Genomic DNA, 24,776 nt, shown 5'->3' with positions numbered 1-24,776 from the left:
AGCAAGACCATCCCGCTTTGCGGCGGGCTCTGGTGAAAACCAGTAGTGACTTAGAACCGGTCCACTAGCACGGTCCTCGCCATCCCTCTCTGGCACAGAGGATCCACCTCCTGCCAGCCGGCATCGTGACAGTAGATCCGGCCATGGATCCCGCTGAAGTTCCTCTGCCAGTTGTCGCTGACCTCACCACGGTGGTCGCCCAGCAGTCACAACAGATAGCGCAACAAGGCCAACAGCTGTCTCAACTGACCGTTATGCTACAGCAGTTACTACCACAGCTTCAGCAATCATCTCCTCCGCCAGCTCCTGCACCTCCTCCGCAGCGAGTGGCCGCTTCTGGTTTACGCCTATCCTTGCCGGATAAATTTGATGGGGACTCTAAGTTTTGCCGTGGCTTTCTTTCCCAATGCTCCCTGCACTTGGAGATGATGTCGGACCAGTTTCCCACTGAAAGGTCTAAGGTGGCTTTCGTAGTCAGCCTTCTGTCTGGAAAAGCCCTGTCTTGGGCCACACCGCTCTGGGACCGCAATGACCCCGTCACTGCCTCTGTACACTCCTTCTTCTCGGAAATCCGAAGTGTCTTTGAGGAACCTGCCCGAGCCTCTTCTGCTGAGACTGCCCTGTTGAACCTGGTCCAGGGTAATTCTTCCGTTGGCGAGTATGCCGTACAATTCCGTACTCTTGCTTCAGAATTATCCTGGAATAATGAGGCCCTCTGCGCGACCTTTAAAAAAGGCCTATCCAGCAACATTAAAGATGTTCTGGCCGCACGAGAAATCCCTGCTAATCTACATGAACTCATTCACCTAGCCACTCGCATTGACATGCGTTTTTCCGAAAGGCGTCAGGAGCTCCGCCAGGATATGGACTCTGTTCGCACGAGGCGTTTCTTCTCCTCGGCTCCTCTCTCCTCTGGTCCCCTGCAATCCGTTCCTGTGCCTCCCGCCGTGGAGGCTATGCAGGTCGACCGGTCTCGCCTGACACCTCATGAGAGGACACGACGCCGCATGGAGAACCTCTGCCTGTACTGTGCTAGTACCGAACACTTCCTGAAGGATTGTCCTATCCGTCCTCCCCGCCTGGAAAGACGTACGCTGACTCCGCACAAAGGTGAGACAGTCCTTGATGTCTACTCTGCTTCTCCACGTCTTACTGTGCCTGTGCGGATGTCTGCCTCTGCCTTCTCCTTCTCTACTATGGCCTTCTTGGACTCCGGATCTGCAGGAAATTTTATTTTGGCCTCTCTCGTCAACAGGTTCAACATCCCAGTGACCAGTCTCGCCAGACCCCTCTACATCAATTGTGTAAACAATGAAAGATTGGACTGTACCATACGTTTCCGCACGGAGCCCCTTCTAATGTGCATCGGATCTCACCACGAGAGGATTGAACTTTTGGTCCTCCCCAATTGCACTTCTGAAATTCTCCTTGGACTTCCCTGGCTTCAACTTCATTCCCCAACCCTGGATTGGTCCACTGGGGAGATCAAGAGTTGGGGGCCCTCTTGTTCCAAGGACTGCCTAAAACCGGTTCCCAGTAACCCTTGCCGTGACTCTGTGGTTCCTCCTGTGACCGGTCTCCCTAAGGCCTATATGGACTTTGCGGATGTTTTTTGCAAAAAACAAGCTGAGACTCTACCTCCTCACAGGCCTTATGATTGTCCTATCGACCTCCTCCCGGGCACTACTCCACCCCGGGGCAGAATTTATCCTCTATCCGCCCCAGAGACTCTTGCCATGTCTGAATACGTCCAGGAAAATTTAAAAAAGGGCTTTATCCGTAAATCCTCCTCTCCTGCCGGAGCCGGATTTTTCTTTGTGTCCAAAAAAGATGGCTCCCTACGTCCTTGCATTGACTACCGCGGTCTTAATAAAATCACGGTTAAGAACCGCTACCCCCTACCCCCTACCCCTCATCTCTGAACTCTTTGATCGCCTCCAAGGTGCCCACATCTTTACCAAACTGGACTTAAGAGGTGCTTATAATCTCATCCGCATCAGAGAGGGGGATGAGTGGAAAACGGCATTTAACACCAGAGATGGACACTTTGAGTATCTGGTCATGCCCTTTGGCCTGTGCAACGCCCCTGCCGTCTTCCAAGACTTTGTTAATGAAATTTTTCGTGATCTTTTATACTCCTGTGTTGTTGTATATCTGGACGATATCCTGATTTTTTCTGCCAATCTAGAAGAACACCGCCAGCATGTCCGTATGGTTCTTCAGAGACTTCGTGACAATCAACTCTATGCCAAAATAGAGAAATGTCTGTTTGAATGCCAATCTCTTCCTTTCCTAGGATACTTGGTCTCTGGCCAGGGACTACAAATGGATCCAGACAAACTCTCTGCCGTCTTAGATTGGCCACGCCCCTCCGGACTCCGTGCTATTCAACGCTTTTTGGGGTTCGCCAATTATTACAGGCAATTTATTCCACATTTTTCTACCGTTGTGGCTCCTATCGTGGCTTTAACCAAAAAAAATGCCGATCCCAAGTCTTGGCCTCCTCAAGCGGAAGACGCCTTTAAACGGCTCAAGTCTGCCTTTTCTTCGGCTCCCGTGCTCTCCAGACCTGACCCTTCCAAACCCTTCCTATTGGAGGTTGATGCCTCCTCAGTGGGAGCTGGAGCTGTCCTTCTACAGAAAAATTCTTCCGGGCATGCTGTTACTTGTGGTTTTTTTTCTAGGACCTTCTCTCCGGCGGAGAGGAACTACTCCATCGGGGATCGAGAGCTTCTAGCCATTAAATTAGCACTTGAGGAATGGAGGCATCTGCTGGAGGGATCAAGATTTCCAGTTATTATTTACACCGATCACAAGAACCTCTCCTACCTCCAGTCTGCCCAACGGCTGAATCCTCGCCAGGCCAGGTGGTCTCTGTTCTTTGCCCGATTTAATTTTGAAATTCACTTTCGGCCTGCCGATAAGAACATTAGGGCCGATGCTCTCTCTCGTTCCTCGGATGCTTCTGAAGTTGAACTCTCTCCGCAACACATCATTCCTCCTGACTGCCTGATTTCCACTTCTCCAGCCTCCATCAGGCAAACTCCTCCAGGAAAGACCTTTGTTTCTCCACGCCAACGCCTCGGAATCCTCAAATGGGGTCACTCCTCCCATCTCGCAGGTCATGCAGGCATCAAGAAATCTGTGCAACTCATCTCTCGCTTCTATTGGTGGCCGACTCTGGAGACGGATGTTGTGGACTTTGTGCGAGCCTGCACTATCTGTGCCCGGGATAAGACTCCTCGCCAGAAGCCCGCTGGTTTTCTTCATCCTCTGCCTGTCCCCGAACAGCCTTGGTCTCTGATTGGTATGGATTTTATTACTGATTTACCCCCTTCCCGTGGCAACACTGTTATTTGGGTGGTCGTTGATCGATTCTCCAAAATGGCACATTTCATCCCTCTTCCTGGTCTTCCTTCAGCGCCTCAGTTGGCTAAACAATTTTTTGTACACATTTTTCGTCTTCACGGGTTGCCTACGCAGATCGTCTCGGATAGAGGCGTCCAATTCGTGTCTAAATTCTGGAGGGCTCTCTGTAAACAACTCAAGATTAAATTAAATTTTTCTTCTGCATATCATCCTCAATCCAATGGACAAGTAGAAAGAGTTAACCAGGTCTTGGGTGATTATTTACGACATTTTGTTTCCTCCCGCCAGGATGACTGGGCAGATCTTCTTCCATGGGCCGAATTCTCGTATAACTTCAGAGTCTCTGAATCTTCCTCCAAATCCCCATTTTTCGTGGTGTACGGCCGTCACCCTCTTCCCCCCCTCCCTACCCCGTTGCCCTCTGGTCTGCCCGCTGTGGATGAAATTTCTCGTGACCTCTCCATCATATGGAGAGAGACCCAAAATTCTCTCTTACAGGCTTCATCACGCATGAAGAAGTTCGCGGATAAGAAAAGAAGAGCTCCTCCCATTTTTTCCCCTGGAGACAAGGTATGGCTCTCCGCTAAATATGTCCGCTTCCGTGTCCCTAGCTACAAGTTGGGACCACGCTATCTTGGTCCTTTCAAAATTTTGTGCCAGATTAATCCTGTCTCTTACAAACTTCTTCTTCCTCCTTCTCTTCGTATTCCTAATGCCTTTCACGTTTCTCTTCTTAAACCACTTATCATCAACCGTTTCTCTCCCAAATCTGTTCCTCCCACTCCTGTTTCCGGCTCCTCGGACATCTTCTCCGTCAAAGAAATTCTGGCATCCAAAAAGGTCAGAGGGAAAACCTTTTTTTTAGTGGATTGGGAGGGTTGTGGTCCAGAAGAGAGATCCTGGGAACCTGAGGACAATATCCTAGACAAAAGTCTGCTCCTCAGGTTCTCAGGCTGTTACTGTTACGCCGAGCGCTCCGGGTCCCCGCTCCTCCCCGGAGCGCTCGCTACACTCTCCTCACTGCAGCGCTCTGGTCAGATCCACTGACCCGGGGCGCTGCGATACCGCCTCCAGCCGGGATGCGATTCGCGATGCGGGTAGCGCCCGCTCGCGATGCGCACCCCGGCTCCCGTACCTGACTCGCTCCCCGTCGGTCCTGTCCCGGCGCGCGCGGCCCCGCTCCTTAGGGCGCGCGCGCGCCGGGTCTTTGCGATTTAAAGGGCCACTGCGCCGCTGATTGGCGCAGTGGTTCCAATTAGTCTGATCACCTGTGCACTTCCCTATATCACCTCACTTCCCCTGCACTTCCTTGCCGGATCTTGTTGCCATCGTGCCAGTGAAAGCGTTTCCTTGTGTGTTCCTAGCCTGTGTTCCAGACCTCCTGCCGTTGCCCCTGACTACGATCCTTGCTGCCTGCCCCGACCTTCTGCTACGTCCGACCTTGCTTCTGTCTACTCCCTTGTACCGCGCCTATCTTCAGCAGCCAGAGAGGTGAGCCGTTGCTAGTGGATACGACCTGGTCACTACCGCCGCAGCAAGACCATCCCGCTTTGCGGCGGGCTCTGGTGAAAACCAGTAGTGACTTAGAACCGGTCCACTAGCACGGTCCTCGCCATCCCTCTCTGGCACAGAGGATCCACCTCCTGCCAGCCGGCATCGTGACAGTCGGGATATGAGGACGGGATGGGAGGTCGGGATGGGAGGTCGAGATAGGAGGACAGGAAATGAGGACAGGATATGAGGACGGGATGTGAGGATGGGATATGAGGTCGGGATAGGAGGTCGGGATATGAGGACAGGATATGGGGTTGGGATGTGACAACAATATACGAGGACGGGATATGAAGTCAAAAGCTTCCTCCCCAACAAGGATTAGGAAGGAAAAAACGGTCAACATAGGAGGTCGGGATAGGAGGACGGGATAGGAGGCCAGGATATGAGGACGGGATAGGAGGATGGGATAGGAGGTCAAAATAGGAGGCCGAGATAGGAGTTCGAGATAGGAGGTCGAGATAGATGGACGGGATAGGAAGACGGGATAGGAGATCGAGATAGGAGGTCGGGATAGGAGGATGGGATAGGAGGTCGTGATAGGAGATCGTGATAGGAGGTTGGGAAAGGAGGTCGGGATAGGAGGTCGGGATATGGGGATGGGATATGACAACAATATATGAGGACGGGATATGAAGTCAAAAGTTTCCTCCTTTGTTTATTTTCCTCCCTTACAAGGATTAGGAAGGAAAAACCGAGCAACGCCGGGTACTCAGCTAGTTATTTATATATTACATAAAATATTTGCTTTCTTTTTTGGAAAACCTTTAGGGGAGAATTTATTAAGACCGCCATTTCACCCCCATTTCAATGGGATTCTGCTGCTCCATGCACACGGTGGAATTACCTCGACATTAACCCCTTCCCGCAGAATATCATATATAAACGCCGGGTTGTGCAGTGCGTTCGCGCATCCCGGCGTTTATAAATGACATTCAGTTAACCCGGCGATGCGTAGCATCGCACGGGTTAACTGGCAGAAGTCCCGCTGTTTCCAGCAGGGGACAACTTCTGCTTCACCCCCAGGACCATCCATTGATGGTCCTGGTCAGCGATCACTGTGATTGGTCCCTGTGGACCAATCACAGTGATCTGGGGTGAAAGTTGAGATCCCCCGCACTGCCCGCCCCTGGAAGTCGGGCAGAACGGGGGACGAAGGCTGCAGGGGCTCGCGGGGACCTGCGGCATTCGGGGGGAACACGTGGGGACCGGCGGACTTACCTGATCCAGCGGCGGGACCGAGGAGCAGCGCGGGACCGGCCACGTGGACGAGCAGCGACGGGTAAGTATGTGGTCCTCAGAGGCAGCAGTGAAGATCTTCACTGCTGCTTCTAGGAGTCTGAAAACTACAACTCCCAGCATGCCTAGACAGCCTTTGGCTGTCTGGGCATGCTGGGAGTTGTAGTTTTGCAACATCTGGAGGGCCCCCGTTTGGAGACCATTGTATAATGGTCTCCAATCTGTGCTCTTCCAGCTGTTGCAAAACTACAACTCCCAGCATGCACTGACTGTCCAGGCATGCTGGGAGTTTTAGTTCAGCAACATCTGGCCCTTCAGATGTTGCCGAACTACAACTCCCAGCATGCCCTTCAGCTGTCTGGGCATGCTGGGAGTTGTAGTTTTGCAACAACTGGAGACACACTGGTTGGGAAACATTGTCTGTTTCTAACTCCGTGTTTCCTAACCTGTGTGCCTCCAGCTGTTGCAAAACTATAACTCCAAGCATGCACTAACAGACCATGCATGCTGGGAGTTGTGGTTTTGCAACAGCTGGTGCACCCCCCCCCCCCCCCCCCCCCCTGTGAATGTACAGGGTACATTCACATGGGCGAGGCTTTTACAGTGGGTTTCTCGCATCTTGAGATGCAGCAAATTTTGCGCTGGGAGACTCGCTGTAATCCCCCGCCCATGTGACTGTACCCTAAAAACACTACACTACACTACACTACACTACACCTACACAAAATAAAATAAAAAGTTAAAAACACTACATATACACATACCCCTACACAGCCCCCCTCCCCCAATAAGAACGTCCGGTACACCACTATTTCCAAAGCAGAGCCTCCAGCTGTTGAAAAACAACAACTCCCAGTATTGCCGGACAGCCGTTGACTGTCCACGCATGCTGGGAGTTTTGCAACAGCTGGAGGCACCCTGTTTGGGAATCACTGGCGTAGAATACCCCTATGTCCACCCCTATGCAAATCCCTAATTTATGCCTCAAATGCGCACGGCGCTCTCACTTTGGAGCCCTGTCGTATTTCAAGGCAACAGTTTAGGGCGACATATGGGGTATCGCCGTACTCGGGAGAAATTGCGTTACAAGGTTTGGGGGGCTTTTTCTTCTTTAACCCTTCATGAAAAGGAAATGTTGGGGTCTACACCAGAATGTTAGTGTAAAAAAATTAAATTTTTTACACTAACATGCTGATGTTGCCCTATACTTTACATTTTCACAAGAGGTAAAAGGGAAAAAAGCCCCCCAAAATTTGTAACACAATTTCTCCCGACTACAGAGATACCCCATATGTGAGCGCAAAGTGCTCTGGGGGCGCACAACAAGGCCCAGAAGGGAGAGTGCGCCATGTACATTTGAGGTGATTTGCACAGGGGTGGCTGATTGTTACAGCGGTTTTGACAAACGCAAAAAAAACAAAACCCCACATGTGACCCCATTTCGGAAATGACACCCCTCACGGAATGTAATGAGGGGTGCAGTGAGAATTTACACCCCACTGGTGTCTGACGGATCTTTGGAACAGTGGTCTGTGAAAATGAAAACTTGTACAGCCCACTGTTCCAAAGATCTGTCAGACACCAGTGGGGGGCAAATGCTCACTGTATCCCTTGTTACGTTCCTCAAGGGGTCTCGTTTCCAAAATGGTATGCCATGTGTTTTTTTTTTTGCTGTTCTGGCACCATAGGGGCTTCCTAAATGCGATATGCCCCCGAGCAAAATTTGCTCTCAAAAAGCCAAATATGACTCCTTCTCTTCTGAGCATTGTAGTTCGCCCATAGTGCACTTCAGGTCCACTTATGGGGTACCTTCATACTCAGAAGAGAAGGGGTTACAAATATTGGGGAGTATTTCCTGCTATTAACCCTTGCAAAAATGTGAAATTTGGGGGGAAACACACATTTTAGTGGAAATTTTATTTTCTTTTTTTACATATGCAAAAGTCGTGAAACACCTGTGGGGTAATAAGGCTCACTTTATTCCTTGTTACATTCCTCAAGGGGTCTAGTATCCAAAATGGTATGCCATGTGTTTTTTTTTTGCTGTTCTGGCACCATAGGGGCTTCCTAAATGCGACATGCCCCCCGAGCAAAATTTGCTCTCAAAAAGCCAAATATGACTCCTTCTCTTCTGAGCATTGTAGTTCGCCCATAGTGCACTTCAGGTCAACTTATGGGGTACCTCCATACTCAGAAGAGAAGGGGTTACAAATATTGGGGGTATTTCCTGCTATTAACCCTTGGAAAAATGTGAAATTTGGGGGGAAACACACATTTTAGTGAAAAAAAAAATTTTTTTTTTTTACATATGCCAAAGTCGTGAAAAACACCTGTGGGGTATTAAGGCTCACTTTATTCCTTGTTATGTTCCTCAAGGGGTCTAGTTTCCAAAATGGTATGCCATGTGAGGGGTTTTTGCTGTTCTGGCACCATAGGGGCTTCCTAAATGCAACATGCCCCCCAAAAACCATTTCAGAAAAACGTACTCTCCAAAATCCCCTTGTCGCTCTTTCCCTTCTGAGCCCTCTACTGCGCCCGCCGAACAATTTACATAGACATATGAGGTATGTGCTTACTCGAGAGAAATTGGGCTACAAATATAAGTATACATTTTCTCCTTTTACCCCTTGTAAAAATTCAAAAATTGGGTCTACAAGAACATGCGAGTGTAAAAAATGAAGATTGTGAATTTTCTCCTTCACTTTGCTTCTATTCCTGTGAAACACCTAAAGGGTTAAAATGATGACTGAATGTCATTTTGAATACTTTGGGGGGTGCAGTTTTTATAATGGGGTCTTTTGTGGGGTATTTCTAATATGAAGACCCTTCAAATCCACTTCACACCTGAACTGGTCCCTGAAAAATAGTGAGTTTGAAAATTTTGTGAAAAATTGGAAAATTGCTGCTGAACTTTGAAGCCCTCTGGTGTCTTCCAAAAGTAAAAACTCGTCACTTTTATGATGCAAACATAAAGTAGACATATTGTATATGTGAATAAAAAATTTTTTTATTTGTAATATACATTTTCCTTACAAGCAGAGAGCTTCAAAGTTAGAAAAATGCAAAATTTTCAAATTTTTCATCAAATTTACGGATTTTTCACCAAGAAAGGATGCAAGTATCGACAAAAATTTACCACTATGTTAAAGTAGAATATGTCACGAAAAAACAATCTCGGAATCAGAATGATAACTAAAAGCATTCCAGAGTTATTAATGTTTAAAGTGACAGTGGTCAGATGTGCAAAAAACGCTCTGGTCCTTAAGGCCAAAATGGGCTTGGTCCTGAAGGGGTTAAGGAAATGTTTTGCTTAGTAAATCCAGTCTAAGGCTCTTTACTATGGACATTTCTGATTCATTTAAAGGGGTACTCCGCTTGAAAACATTTTTTTTTAATCAACTGATGCCAGAAAGTTAAACAGATTCATAAATTACTTCTATTTAAAAATCTTTATCCTTCCAGTATTTATCAGCTGCTGTATTCTCCACAGGAAGATCTTTTCTTTTGGAACTTCCTTTCTGTCTGACCACAGTGCTCTCTGCTGACACCACTGTCTGTGTCAGGAACTGTCCAAAGCAGGCGAGGTTTGATATCGGGATTTGCTTCTACTCTGGACAGTTCCCAAAATGGACAGAGGTGTCAGCAGAGAGCACTGTGGTCAGACAGAAAGGAAGTTAAAAAAAATTAACTTCCTGTGGAGCATACGGCAGCTGATAAGTACTGGAAGGATTAAGATTTTTAAATAGAAGTAATTTACAAATCTGTTTAACTTTCTGGCATCAGCTGATAAAAAAATAAATAAAAAGTTTTCCAGCGGAGTACCCCTTAAATGAACAGCACATAGAAAAGGTTTTCTGTCTCTAGATAGTATCAATAAATATTTCCATTTACTGACATTAAAGGATGGCAGCAAGATAACTAGTGTATACAGCATCCAGATAAATTATGTCAGTCCTTGGAAGTTTGGAACCAAATTTAATATTGACACCATTTCCATGTTTTTGAGCAAACATAGAAAAAACCCACACCTGCACTGTATCCTTTGTTTTAGACCCTGTGGTTACTAGTTGTGCCACTTGTTCTTCTTCTACATTGATTTCCATGTTTTTTATTGCAGGATTGCCGGCCTAGTGCTTGTATCTGAGAGTAAATGCCACATAAAGGTACATTTATTTATTATTTGTATTATACTTTATCTGCTATGTCTTAAACTTTCCCTTTAAAGGAAGATGATCAGCCTTTTCGATCAAACTAAACCCAATACACTGGGTTATAGTGTAAGTGAACAGGAGTTCGACTTCAATATGTACCTTAGAGATATGTCCCATTAAAGATCTGCTGCTATATTCTGTGAATTGCGTACTGGAGGCGGGCCCTGCTGGATCAATTTCCATTTGTATTGTTTGTCTATGTGAGCGCTCAGTCGGCACATGCGCTCACGTGGCCAGCGACTTCCCATCACAAGAAGGTGGAGTCACAGACAATGAATATTCAAATTGAGCCATTGGGGCAGCCATCGGTGTGCAATTCAGAGAATATAGCAGCTGATATTCGGTGGGACATATCTCCAGACCTAAGGTACGTATTTTAGTCAGTGACCCCTCATCGGACTCCTGTTCACCACACTATAACCCAGTATATTGGGTTTAGTGTGGGTGAACACATGGCACAATTATGGTCAATATTTCACATCTGTATTTCTGACCATGAAGCATTGGATTGACAGCTGTGGGACATCGTGGTAGGTTAAGATCACATATTATGTCCCCGGACAACCCCTTTTAAAGTAGAAATTTTAATATAAATATTTGTATTCCATTTCTTATATGGATATTTTTGGTAATCAATTTGTTTTTCCATACTGTACATGTGCAGCTATAGAAGGGAAAACAGTTTTTGTTCTTTGTATGGCTGTCCCTTACATTGCACAGGCTAGGAGAGGGCAGAGAAGGTGATATATGGACTAAACATCACTGCAATGAGTATGCAGAGCGGGGAGATAACGTTGCAAGGAAAGGTTTTCCATTCCGATAAGTAGAAAAGTCTTATTATTATTGTTTTTGTCCTGAATTAAAGAGTTAAAGGGGTTATACAGGGATATAAACATTCTTGGAAAAATTATCTTTTTTGTTTCTATCCCTGGATAACCTCTATAAATAAAAAATAACAATGCTAGACAAGCCCTTTAATTCTTTGGTATAAGAAATAACATTCTCTCTGTCAGTAATGTTTTACATCTCATTTTACACTTATTTTCTCACTGATTCAAAATAAACAGCCCCAGGATGAATGCCAAACATATGGAGATGTTTGTACATTGGACTATAGACCAGTCTGTGGATCTGATGGTGCTACCTATCCCAACAAGTGCGGTTTTTGCAGTGCTAAGAAACAGTGAGTGTTATAGAGGTTAAAAATAGAAAGGACAGAAACTTGCCTCAGGTTTATAATATAAATCACTGGTATTTGCCTATGCAACAATGTATGGTCAAAACATACAATGCAGTTGAAATCAAAAACAAATAAAGTAGGAAACATATTAAGAACTTTTTGTGTCAAAATTATTGTGTTTCACACACGAAAAGTTTCCACCAAAGGTTACACGTCGGTTTTTCAATAGTTGCTGTGCTCTAGTATTTGGTGCACAGTTACGTACATATATTTATACATCTATGAAGAAAGTGCTGGAGCTGCGCTTGCTTTATAGACTGTCGGTCCCGGCTGCTATCAGCAACCGGGGAGTTGCTGCTGATAGCAGACTTCAGCGATCACACTTATGTCCACCATTACCCATTAGATGTCAATATCCATACTGATCAAGGCATCTAAACAATTAAGGGGGCTTCATGATACTCATCAGACCACCCACGGCACGATTGCAGGGATACAATGAGTCCAGATTGTGGCCGAAATTCTCCTTACCTTCTCCTTAGCCCTGGTTTGTCGATGGAAAAAAAAAAGGTTATCCCTCTTAAATGGTGAGGAGGAGAAAGCAAAAATGCAAATATTAAAATTGGATGTGTCCACAAGGTGAAAACGGGCTGTGTGCTTAAAGGTTAGTCCACCTCAACTTTACCCTTAGTAATGTTACCTCTTAGTTGTCGATTGTCTGGGCACTAAAAGCATAAGCATGGTAAATTACGTGATATTACCTTGATCCCACAGGAATTTTTTCGAGATTTACAATTTGTCACCCACCACTGACATGTTTGATGTGGAAAACCCCAAAAGTGACACAAAAAAAACAAAAGTGGCATTAAAGGGAATGTTCCCATATTTTAAAAGCAGTACAAGAGGTGAAAATGTGACTGATATTGTAACAGAGATTACAGTTGTTCTTGAATATGTCCCCCACTGTGTTATGACTCATAGACATAAAAAAGTACGAATAGCCAGGAAAATATCACCAAGAGGACCTACATTTTGTCTTTGCACTGCAGCCATGAACTAATAATGCATAGCAGCATATCACAAAGTCCATACCATATAAGCAGAGTAGATAGTATATTCTACTTTTGTGCAGTGGTGTATTTATCATTTCTAAAAAGTTTTCACATGTCAAAAGTTTGATCGGCGGTGGTCTGAGTGTTCAGACCTCCTCTGATTAGAAGTACGAGCCGGGAGAAGTCTGTGCTGCCGCATGCTCTTCTTCCAGTTCCGTATCACGTGATTTAGACAGGCTTATAGACTTACATGGCAAGTTTGTCTCCCACATGTGAAATGGAGCTGGGAGAGAACAGGCTGAGCGCAAACTTCTCCTAGCTCGTTCTCCTGAACAGGGGAAAACTCAGACCTTGTTGCTTAGACAAAGTTTTTACAAAGGACAGTGGCCATTTAGTGGCCATCCGACCTGTGGGCCCTCCTAATACTTGCATTCCCCATGAAACAACAATTCATGTCCTCATTAGGGCTGGTTCATGCTGCGGACATTCAGACAGCAGAATTCTGGTGGCTGAATGTCCGCTTGCAACTGGCTCCGCCATAATCATCTTCAAGACGGCAATGCAGTCAAACCCGCGAAATTCCACTCAAAGAACAAACATGTTTGCTCTATGGGTAAATGTCTAGTTTGTTAACAAGTTGCACACTTTTGCACAAACTATTTTTACACATTTTTACTGATCTGTGCGGAATATAATAAATGCCTCCCTAAATGTTTCCATTTACTTACAGCATTTTGTGGTCTTCAAAATGACAGCAAGTTATGTTTAGGTAAATTGTGTGAACAGGGTCCAGAGTAAAAACAGTGGGGGAGATTTATCAAAACCTTTCCACGAGTTGCCCATAGCAACCAATCAGATTTCTTCTTTCATTTTTGAAAAGGCTTCTGAAAAATGAAAGAAGCGAGCTATTTGGTTGCCATGGGCAACTCAGCAATTTTTCCTCTGGACAGGTTTTGTTAAATGTGCCCCCTTGTCCAGATAACTAGTGCTTACAGTATCCAGGTAAATCATGGCAGGCCTTGGAAGATTTTGAACCAAATGTAATATTAACACCTTTTTTATGTTTTTATTTTTAGAAATGCTGGCCTACTGTTTATATCTGAGGGTGTATGTGAAGAAAAGGTTATTTTTTTTAATTTCTATTTTAAGCAAATTCTGAGAAAAATATTTGTGAGGCTAAAATGCTTTGTGTGACTGTACCCTAAGAGGGAGGCTTATCCTTTGCGTAAAAATTTACCCAATTTTTCTTTTTGTTTGCATAGTTTTTCTGGTGGGGTGCCTGTGTCTAATTTTAATGGTTAAGAACACTAATCACAAGTGTCCCCCTAAAAGGACAATCCGGGATCTGATCAATTATGAAACACAATTACCCCAGAGCACATAGCCTGGGGTACAGATATCCCTATATGTTAGGATTCCCTAAAACATAACTTTTATTATTAGACTTTAAACTAAATGAATGAAAAAATTGGTGCTCAAAAGTGGTTTAAAATTACATGTAGTATATGCCCATTCTGATCATATTAACAGGTGGAACACCACTCTCATATGTAGTAGTAGTGGGAAATACGTATGTTAGCCCACTTAGATTGTCATATATCTCATGCGTTTAAAAATGTTTGATGCCTCCCCTACATGTTTCGGTGAAACATCACCGTCATCAGGAGGTGTTGCCACACCTCCTGATGACGGTGATGTTTCACCGAAACATGTAGGGGAGGCATCTAACGTTTTTAAACGCATGAGATATATGACAATCTAAGTGGGCTAACATACGTATTTCCCACTACTACTACATATGAGAGTGGTGTTCCACCTGTTAATATGATCAGTATGGGCATATACTACATGTAATTTTAAACCACTTTTGAGCACCAATTTTTTCATTCATTTAGTTTAAAGTCTAATAATTCATTTAGTTTAAAGTCTAATAATAAAAGTTAATTTAAGAACACAAAATAATAAAGTACATTAATTTTTTAAAAGCATGTCCAACGAACTTCCCACATCCTATACCACCTTGGGAGTGGAGTATACTTGCGCCATTTTTTAGCATGCAGAAATATGTTTTATGCAGATGATAAACTCAACAATTTTCTTCTGTGTATACTAAGCCTCTTCCATTCCAAGTGCAAAAATACAAAAAATATAATGTTATTATATGTATTTGTTTTTAAAGGAGTTTTCCATCCTTGTGCCAAAATTAGTCCATGGCAGAAATTCGTGGAACAAAAAAAAAGAATCCCATACTTACGCCTTTGCTTGCCATTCATTTAGCACTACTTCAGCATTCAGAATTCTTAGCTGAAGTGCCCCTGTAATATCACCCAACACCAGTGTTTCCTAACCAATGTGCCTCCAGCTGTTGCAAAAATACAACTTCCAGCGTCCCTTTGGCTGTCTGAGCATCCTGAAAGTTGTAGTTTTGCAGTCACACTGGTTGGGTAACACTGCCCTACACTGTGAACAGGATGTTACAGTCAATGACTGGCCTCAGGGATCATGTGTACTTGCCGTTTGAATAAGTGGTGGTGCTGAAGGAGAGACAAGTGGAGTAAGTATAAAGGGGTTCTTTTTTTTTTGCTTTCCTTCTCCCCTTTCCTTATTTTGGTGTAATTTTGTCACAAGGCTGGATTATATGTATTACTTTTTACAGGCACTTTATTCTTTTTTTACATGGTATAGCATAAGATTTAGGCATTTTAAAGGAACATTTGATTCATTGTAAGAGCCCATTCACACTATGAAATTTCATCTGTAGCAGACACTAACAGACAAGCTAGCGCTAGGACTACTCTGTCTCAATAGATGGCAATGCATTTCAGAACGAATTCCACCAAAAGGAATGAACATGTTCATTCTGGGATCTGGAATTTCCAAGATGGGGAAATTCTGTAGTGTGAATGGTACTGCAGAATCCAATTGAAAACAATGGGAGGCTGCTTCTGGGCCTTAGCCCTTCGCTACATAGTAACATAGTTCATGATGTTAAAAAAGAAAGTAAACCAACTTCAACCTATATCCTTACTCTGTTGATCCAGAGGAAGACAAAAAACCCATATGATGCGAATGCTAATTGCCCCATACCAGGGAGAAAATTCCTTCCTGATTCATCATAATAAATCCCTGGATCAACATTTTATCCCCATAAATTAGATTAAATAGTTCATAAGGTTAAAAAAAATGACAATGCATATTACCCAAGTAATCAGTAAACAATAGTCACTCAATATTACTGTACCTAGTGTTTTTTTTTTGGCTAGTTATAAAAATTACGGTATATGAATCATTTATTTTTCGTTTCTTTAGTCTTGTGAAGGTTAAGTCAAATTTCTTTTTCAACATTCACATGAAAAGTCACATAATGACATATTGTTTATCATGACCAGCTATAGGAATGTATCAATATCTGTATTGTGTACAGCTGTCCCATATAGGTAATGTACTGACTGATCACTACTGCAGTGTGTGCACAGGGGGGGGCGGCGCGGCGCCAAGCTCTGTGACATACCGCAGGGAGAGGGTTTTTTTCAGCACATTAAATCTTTAAGCTCTATTATAATTGTCAATGAATTAGAGAGATATCGAAAAATAGTCCTAGACAACCCCTGTCATTTCTTGGTAGTACAACATAAAACCATTAAAGGGGTACTCCGGTGGAACTGATTAATGAACTGATGCCAGAAAGTTAAACAGATTTGTAAATGACTTCTATTAAAAAAATCTTTATCCTTCCAGTACTTTTTAGCAGCTGTATACTACAGAAGAAATTATTTTCTTTTTGAATTTCTTTTTTGTCATATCCACAGTGCTCTCTGCTGACACCTCTGTCCATGTCAGGAACTGTCCAGAGCAGCATAGGTTTGCTATGGGGATTTTCTCCTGCTCTTGACAATTCCTGATACGGGCATCAGGTGTCAGCAGAGAGCACTGTGGACAAGACAAAAAACAATTTTCTCTGTAGCAAACAGCTGCTAAAAATTACTGGAACAGTAATGATTTTTTAATAGAAATAATTTACAAATCTGTTTAACTTTCTGGCACCAGTTGATTTAAAAAAAAATGTTTTCCACTGGAGTACCCCTTTAAACTTTGTGACGCTGAACACTTTCTCACTCATTCAGGATGAATGCCATGGAGTTGGAGGAGCTTGCAATAGAATTTATAAACCAGTCTGCGGATCTGATGCTGTTACCTATTCCAACAAATGTGTTTTTTGCAATGCTAAGAAAAGGTGAGTGTTTCAGAGGTTAACCCCTTAAAGGGGTACTCTGGAGGAAAAAAAATGTTTAAATCAACTGGTGGCAGAAAGTTATACAGATTTTTTTAATTACTTCCATTAAAAAAAATCTTAAAGGGGTACTCCGGGGAACTAAACTTATCAGACACTTTTCTGACCACTGGGGCCCCCTGCTGTCTATCTCCTGTGTATGGCCCATCCTACTTACTCGTCCTCTGCACTCTCCAGTTCCCACCTTCCTGAGCATGGGCAAGTCATGGCACATTCATCCAATCACCGTCTGAGACAGAACATCACTATGTCAGTTACCCACGTCCAGGAAGGCAGGAGCCGTACTGCACCCAGGACGGGTAAGTAAAACAAACCCGTACAGGAGTTCACAGGGGGCCCCAGCAGTTCGACACTTATTTGCTATCTTATTTGATAGTATCCGGCACTCATCGCCTAGAAAGTGAGTGCAGCTCCTGCGCTCTCTTCATAGTCACTTAATGCTCCAGGGCTTACATTTACACCCTGGTGCATTAAATCTGATACAACAAGGGTGTACATGTACGCCTGATGACATTAAGGATTAAACACAGAAAAAGCACTGATGTCTGTAGTAACAAAATTGTGTTTGACTTATGACCTGTGTCCAACAATTTACCAATGAAGGTATTGTTAGCAAAACAACTATAATGACAATCGTTTCATGCAAGGTCGCAAAGCAGCATTCAGAATCTTCATGTCAGGTGAAGAAATTTGCCATCTAGCCCTAGCCTAAACCATGGTGTGACAAGAAGTTGTTGCCAGGGATAAATCCTATACAGCGTATTTTATGCTGTGGATCCGCTGACAATAGATCCCTAAAGTGTGCCTCCAGATGTACCTGCTTGGAGCTGCAAACCGCCACTATGAGCAGACACTGCTGCGATGTGCGAGAGGCCGTAGGCATGCGTGGTGTACTCTCACACATTGCTGACCTCTCCCCCTGCTCCCTGAGCTAGGCTGAGAGAAGCCGCGATGTGTGTGAGTATACTGCGACTCGCCCATCGCAGTGTGTCTGTTTGTAGCGGCGGATTGCTGCTCCGAGAAGGCAAATCTGAAGCACACTGTAGGGGTCCATTTTCGGCGGATCCACAGCTTATTTTACGCCCGTGTGAATGAGCCCTAAATCAGTAACCTAATGTTGCTTAAAAAAATGCAATTGTTTGCTTGTTCTACACTGTGCAAGTGGACAGGCAGGAGGCGCAGCATGGCATAAAATGGGTGTGCCCGTCCACTTTACTGAATGTTCTACAATTTACCCCTGCAAGCAAGTGTAAGTTGTAAGGAAAATCTATGCTGGATAGGAGCTGATGTATAATTCCTAAGCTGTCGTTCAGACAACCTGACATGCACCAGATTTATTGAAGGGCATGCACCTCTCATTAAATCTGGTGTGGGTTAGAGGGGCAGCAATTTACTTCAGACCGGCATATGGATACGCGAAATACAAACACAAACAAACATGATTTCACAGATTACTTGAAAGTTTTTAATATGAAAATGTATTTCATAATTAAAATTATAATGTTTTTTTTAATTGTCAAGTTCTTCGAATTTATGCAACTTCAAAACAAAAAAAAAAATTGGACATGCCACAAGGACTCTGTTGTAATTTGGCACTTTTTATACTACTTGTACTGTGGTGACACTAAAAAGTGATGAATTAGCCTTTTTGCATGGTGAAAACAAAGCAAATTATATTATACTATAATTTAAATCAAAATGATGTGTAAACCGTTTGCGCCACTTTTTAATCAACTTTGGCATCAAAACAACCAAAAAATATGCTAAATCTGTTCATCATCTCCTGATAACTAGTGCATACAGAGTCCAAATTTATCATGCCAGTCCTTGGAAAATGCGAACCAGACTTGATATTGATATAATTTTCATGTTTTTTATTGCAGGAATGCTAACCTACTGGTTGTATTTGATGGGGAATGCGAACTGAAGGTTATTTATTTATTTATTTTTTATCTGCTTTGTCTTTTAACTGTTAAATTTCACAGCTAGGCAACTTTCACATGACTCTAAGGCTATGTTAACACACCGTTGTTTTAGTCTCTTTTTATACTTATATGGGTTTAAAAAACAACAGACCAAAGGCAAAATAGCAGCTGAAAAACTGTGTGTGAACTGATCGCGGTGCCGCGTGCTATTAACCCTTTAGACGCGACATTCAAAGTTGAATGCTGCATCTAAAGTGAAAGTAAATCATTGCTGGATAGCTCAGGGGGCTGTTCGGGATGTCCGCGGCTAAATCCCGGCATCCCGAACAGCTGTGACACAGCAGGAGGGTCCCTTACCTTGCCTCCTGGTGTCCGATCGCCGAATGACTGCTCAGTGCCTGAGATCCAGGCATGAGCAGTCAAGAGGCAGAATCATTGATCAATGGTTTCCTATGAGAAACCATTGATCAATGTAAAAGATCAGTGTGTGCAATGTTATAGCCTCCTATGGGAGCTATAACATTGCAAAAAAAAAAGGGAAACAAAAAAGGGAATAAAGATCATTTAACCCCTTCCCTAATAAAAGTTTGAGTCATCCCGCTTTTCCCATTTAAAAAAAAAAACAGTATAAATAAAAATAAACATGTGGTATAGCTGTGTGTGGAAATGTCCGAATTATAATAATATTTCATTAATTATACCGCACGGTCAATGGCGTACGCGAAAATTTTTTCCAAAGTACAAAATAGTGTATTTTTGTTCACTTTTAATATCATGAAAAAATTTACAAAAAGCGATCAATAAGTCCTATGAGTACAAAAATGGTACCACTAAAAACTGCAGATCACGGCACAAAAACTTAGCCCTCATACCGCCCCATACAGGGAAAAATGTAACATTTATAGGGGTCAGAAGATGACAATTTTAAACGTATCAATTTTCCTGCATGTAGTTATGATTTTTTCCAGAAGTACGACAAAATCAAACCTATATAAGGCTGCATTCACATCTCGTTTTTACATCTGGCTGGGGGAGGGGCAAACCGTGCTCTCCCGTACCCCGATCCGTACCAGCGCTGAATTCCATTTACTTTAATGAGCCGACCGGTGTCAAATGGTGACTCCGGTCAGCTCATTTTTGACCCGTATCTGGTTTTGTGACCGGACCTCAAACCGTAGTATGAGCCGACCGGAGTCACCGTTTGACTCCGGTTGGCTCATTAAAGTAAATAGAGTTCAGTGCTGGTCCGGCTGGGGTACGGGAGAGCCTGGTTTGCCCCTCCCCCAGCCGTATCCGGCACCCGTAATGTAAAATAGAGATGTGAATGCAGCCTAAGTAGGGTATAATTTTAATCATATGGACCTACAGAATAAGGAGAAGGTGTCATATTTACCAAATTTTTTTTCAACTTTGTCTCCCAATGATTTTTTTTCCGTTTCACCATAGATTTTTGGGTAAAATGACTGTCATTACAAAGTAGAATTGGTGGCACAAAAAATTAGCCATCATATGGATTTTTAGGTGCAAAATTGAAAGAGTTCTGATTAAGGAGGAAAAAACGAAAATGCAAAAAAACTGAAAAACCCCGGGTCCTTAATGAGTTAAGAACTTTCTATTTGCCGTATTTTTTTATATCAATATATCTTTTTTTGAAGGTGTTTGGAGTCTCATTGTTTTCAATTAGGCTGCTTTTACACTATGAAAAGTACCCTTTATATAACTCCCGTTATAAAATAGCGGGCGATCGTGGGGTTAAACTGCCATTAGAAAATCACTAACGGACGTTAGTCAATGAGATACAGTATATTAATAAAAAGAAGGCGGCGCTCTAATCCCAAAATGTATGAAATGAGGTGTGTGTTACTCACCCGGTGTGAGTGGGGGTCACACTAGGTGTGTAATCCCCCACAAACACCCTGGGTCCTCTTCAAACGTGATATTAATCTCCCAATTTCTGACACAAGGACATCCCTTTCAGGAGTGCGCAAGGTATTCCGGAAGACCCATAGGGAATCCGTAGCAAAGAATATAAACAAATATAGAAAAAGACCAGCGCTCAGAGTAGGAGAATTTGCAGAATAGTTTCAGGTAGTCATAAAAAGCAGAGTGATGGTTCACTTACTTCACTTGGGGGGAGTGTAAGATCAGGTCTCACATACTATCCCCCCTCCAGGAAAGCATATAGGTAATGACCAGTAGAAGTCCTCACATATCAAAAGGGTTTTAATAGCAACGCGTTTCGGAGGTCATATATATATAGCCTCCTTCTTCAGAGGAGGCTATATATATGACCTCCGAAACGCGTTGCTGTTAAAACCCTTTTGATATGTGAGGACTTCTACTGGTCATTACCTATATGCTTTCCTGGAGGGGGGATAGTATGTGAGACCTGATCTTACACTCCCCCCAAGTGAAGTAAGTGAACCATCACTCTGCTTTTTATGACTACCTGAAACTATTCTGCAAATTCTCCTACTCTGAGCGCTGGACGTTAGTCAATGGGATTTTTCTAATAGCCGTTTTAACTCGTTATCGCCCCGTTCTTAACAATGGCCGTTATTTTTTGACGGGCGAATGAACGGGAGAAATAGTGCATGCACTAATTCTCCCGTTACTATCACCCGTCATAAAATAACGTCCGTTATTAATAACGGGTTAAAACGGCTATTAGAAAAATCCCATAGACTATAAAGGGATTTTCTAACATCAGTCAATGGCAGTTTAACCCCGCGATTGCCCGCTATTTTATAACGGGCATTATATAACGGGTACTTTTCATAGTGTGAAAGCAGCCTTAGATTCTGGCGCACCAATCACAATTCAGATCTTCCGCTATGGAAAGTTTCTCAGTGGAAATTCAAGATTTAGGACCCACAAAAAGATTTAATATGTTCATTCTTTTGGCTGAATTTCCCTGGACTGCAGTGCCATCTATGGAGACTCCGCACATGTACGTGATCCAACCATCAATCATTTTGTTGGTGTTCGCTGCAGACAGAATCTCTGACTGGAATATCTCAAGAGATTCAGCAGTGTAGACAGGCCCTTAGGGTATGTTAACACACAGCAGTAGTTTCTGCGTGGAAATGCATTCCTGTTAAGGGCGATGGGGATTTCCAAGTGGTCCTAGTGCTGGCTCGTTCTGCCAATGCCTGCTGCCTGCAGAATGTTTGGCTGGAAATTCCACCATGTGAAAGAACCCTAAGGCCATGTTCACAAGATGTAAAATGTCTGCACGGAAAACATGTGTGGACATTCCTCACATTTGCATAATCCGGCGGAGTTCTGCACAAACATTCCGCCGTGTGAACGTAGCCTCACTGTATTGGGTTACAAACACACAACTTTTTTTTGCTTGAAAAAAACCCACAAAAATATATTTTTTTCTCCTGTCATGTCATGTGATTCTTTCATCATGTAACTCAAGGATTTTTATTGAGAAAATTGGGAAAAAGAAACATCAGAAAAATGCCAACATATATGCACACATGACTATGAGAGAAACAACACCACTATTAAAGAAAAAAGAAATCATACCTAGAGCATGCTGCAGTTTAGAAAACTGACAATGTGCCTAAAAACCCTACTATAGGGTCAATATTTCTCTACTGACTTCTAGCTAATTAGGTAATATCTGTCTGCAGGTTTTTGGTGCTTTTTTTTCTCCTTTAGGGTGCATTCCCACGTGGCGTATTTTGCTGCGTATTTGCTGCTGTGTATTTTCCTACCCATTGACTTCAACAGAGAAAATAAAATATGCAGCAGCAAATACGCAGCAAATACGCCGTGTGGGAATGTACCCTTAAACAAAAATGCTGTGTCTGTTCAGCTTTGCAGAGGTTGCCAGGCGGGCAGGGGGGAAAGACCAAGGAGTAGACTCTCAAAGGGATTATTCCAAGATTTAGTCTGGGGTCACACCACTGAACTGCTGTCAATGGGATTCCACGGCATATAGCATATTGTGTGATGTGTACTAATATGTCAAGGCAAAATAAGTATATTAAAAAATATTGATGCTAACCCTTTTCTTGCTTGTTATTTTACAGGAAAGCCAGGCTGATGTTAATGTCAGATAAAGATTGTTAAACAACAAACAAACATTAATTCATGAAGCATATTTGCATTTATCATCATTGTATGACAAAAAAAACTGCAATAAATCGAAAGGCTTAACCTTGTGTTTGATTCTATAAAAATGAAAGAAAACGTATGGGCATTTTCCATAAACACATTTCACATGCACATTTTTGTAACACGTAATTCAAAGCATTACAAAGCATTACTAAATGAGAACTTGTCAATTCTTTCTGTGGAATCCGCTAGCAAATGCATTGCCGTCTATGGAGAAAACGCATTTCTGAGCTGTCCTAGTGAGAACATGATCTGCCCCCACCTGCTGTCTGTGGAATGTCCATCTTTAAATTTTCACAAGGACAAGCCAACAGAATCTACACCCATGAGTCTACACCCATGCTGATGAATCTATTCTGTCAGTGCTGACTATAGGTTCTCAGACTTTGCCTGAGAATAATCCCCAAACACTGTTAGGTCTCTGCTATAAAAATAAGACGCCCACAGAGTCTAAGACATATCCGGCCAACTGGAGTTTTGGCTTGTGTGAGACATTTTTTTCTTCTCAAGGAGAGTGAATTTGCACACACTACATTCAGTAGCAATAAGTCATAGAATACCTAGTTGTATTCAGGTATTTAGCTATATGGTTTACAGTGGTTGCATTTGCACTCAGGCCCCCAACACTCGGCATCTGTATAAAGCACTGTTTCCCAACCAGGGTGCCTCAGAGGCTACACAAAAAGTGTGAAAGCAGCAGCTTTTGCAGGGAAGCATGATTTCCAAGTCAAGGCATTTAACAAAGCCATTTTGGCAATGCAGGCTCTTGCCCCTTGTCTCCCCTCCACTGCCCTCCCCTCTTCTCTTTTCCCTTCCCCTCCCATGCCCTCCCCTCTTCTCTCTTCTCCTGCCCTCCCCTCTTCTGCCCTCCCCTCTTCTGCCCTGCTCTCTTCTCCCCTCCCCTGCCCTATTCTCCCCTCCCCTCGTCTCCCCTCCCTGCCTCCTCTCCCCTCCTCTGCCCACTTTCTCTGCCCTTCCCTCTCTTTCCTTGCCCTCATCCATGCTGAGGCTAACATTTTGTCCCAAGGTTCCTGAGTCAACACCTCTAGACAGATAAACTGACTGATAAATTATAATTTTTACATATAATACACACAATAAAGACATGCAAACAGCTCCTACACAAGGAAATGAATCAGGTTGATAAAAGTTACATTTTAACTCTGACAGCTGTACTGCACATGTTAGTTGATGTTATTAAGATAACATAGGTTAGGTGTATAAACTAATTTAACATCTTCCTTTGGCCACTGATCTGCATATAACGGTGATAAAAAGGGAAATTTAAACAGAGTCTAAAAGGATCAATATGTGTTTTCTCTTTTTGTTTGTAATCCATAGCATGAAGCACATGTTGCTGATTTTGCCACAATTACCCCCTGTTGCATTGCAATGGGTTTGGTGAATAAATCCAAATTAAAATTGGCAACATAGGGAGGAAATTATTAACCTTTTGAGGCCACGTTCACATGGCAGGATTTCCAAGCTCAGAAATTCCATTGCAGCATTGTCCCATTGCTTTCAATAGGATTCTGCTGCACCAAACACACAGTGGCATTTCCATGGCGCAAACATCTGCCGCAGAAATCCTAATTCCGGCCTCTGTGGAAAGAGTTGATTTTACTTCTCTGAGTGGAGATGGCGCACTTTTAAGCTATTCTAGTGCCGGCATATTTTGCCGGCACCCACTATTTGCAAAATGTGTGCCAATTTTTTCCAGACGGACATTCCACAAATGTTATGCTGTGCGAACATGGCCTATGGAAGCACATGGTCATTCTTTGTGTGGACATGAAAAATGGAATTTCCATGATGGAAACATCTGGC

At 43.3% G+C, this 24,776-nt stretch overlaps 1 protein-coding gene across 1 annotated transcript in view; it reads left to right on the top strand.

Annotated features, from left to right (window-relative positions):
- LOC130369446 (ovomucoid-like) overlaps nt 1-22,998 on the top strand; it is an 80,253-nt gene extending 57,255 nt beyond the window's left edge. Inside the window, exons 6-11 of the mRNA XM_056574736.1 lie at nt 10,277-10,322; nt 11,438-11,553; nt 13,679-13,724; nt 16,727-16,836; nt 18,777-18,822; nt 22,865-22,998. Of these exons, the coding sequence (XP_056430711.1) occupies nt 10,277-10,322; nt 11,438-11,553; nt 13,679-13,724; nt 16,727-16,836; nt 18,777-18,822; nt 22,865-22,894 (394 nt within the window). The 3' untranslated portion in view covers nt 22,895-22,998. The remainder of the gene's footprint in view (nt 1-10,276; nt 10,323-11,437; nt 11,554-13,678; nt 13,725-16,726; nt 16,837-18,776; nt 18,823-22,864) is intronic.
- The last annotated feature ends 1,778 nt before the right edge of the window (nt 22,999-24,776 follow it).

This window comes from Hyla sarda, chromosome 4, assembly GCF_029499605.1.
Source record: "Hyla sarda isolate aHylSar1 chromosome 4, aHylSar1.hap1, whole genome shotgun sequence".
Classification (NCBI taxonomy): Eukaryota; Metazoa; Chordata; class Amphibia; order Anura; family Hylidae; genus Hyla; species Hyla sarda.
This window is presented reverse-complemented; position numbering and strand designations above follow the sequence as displayed.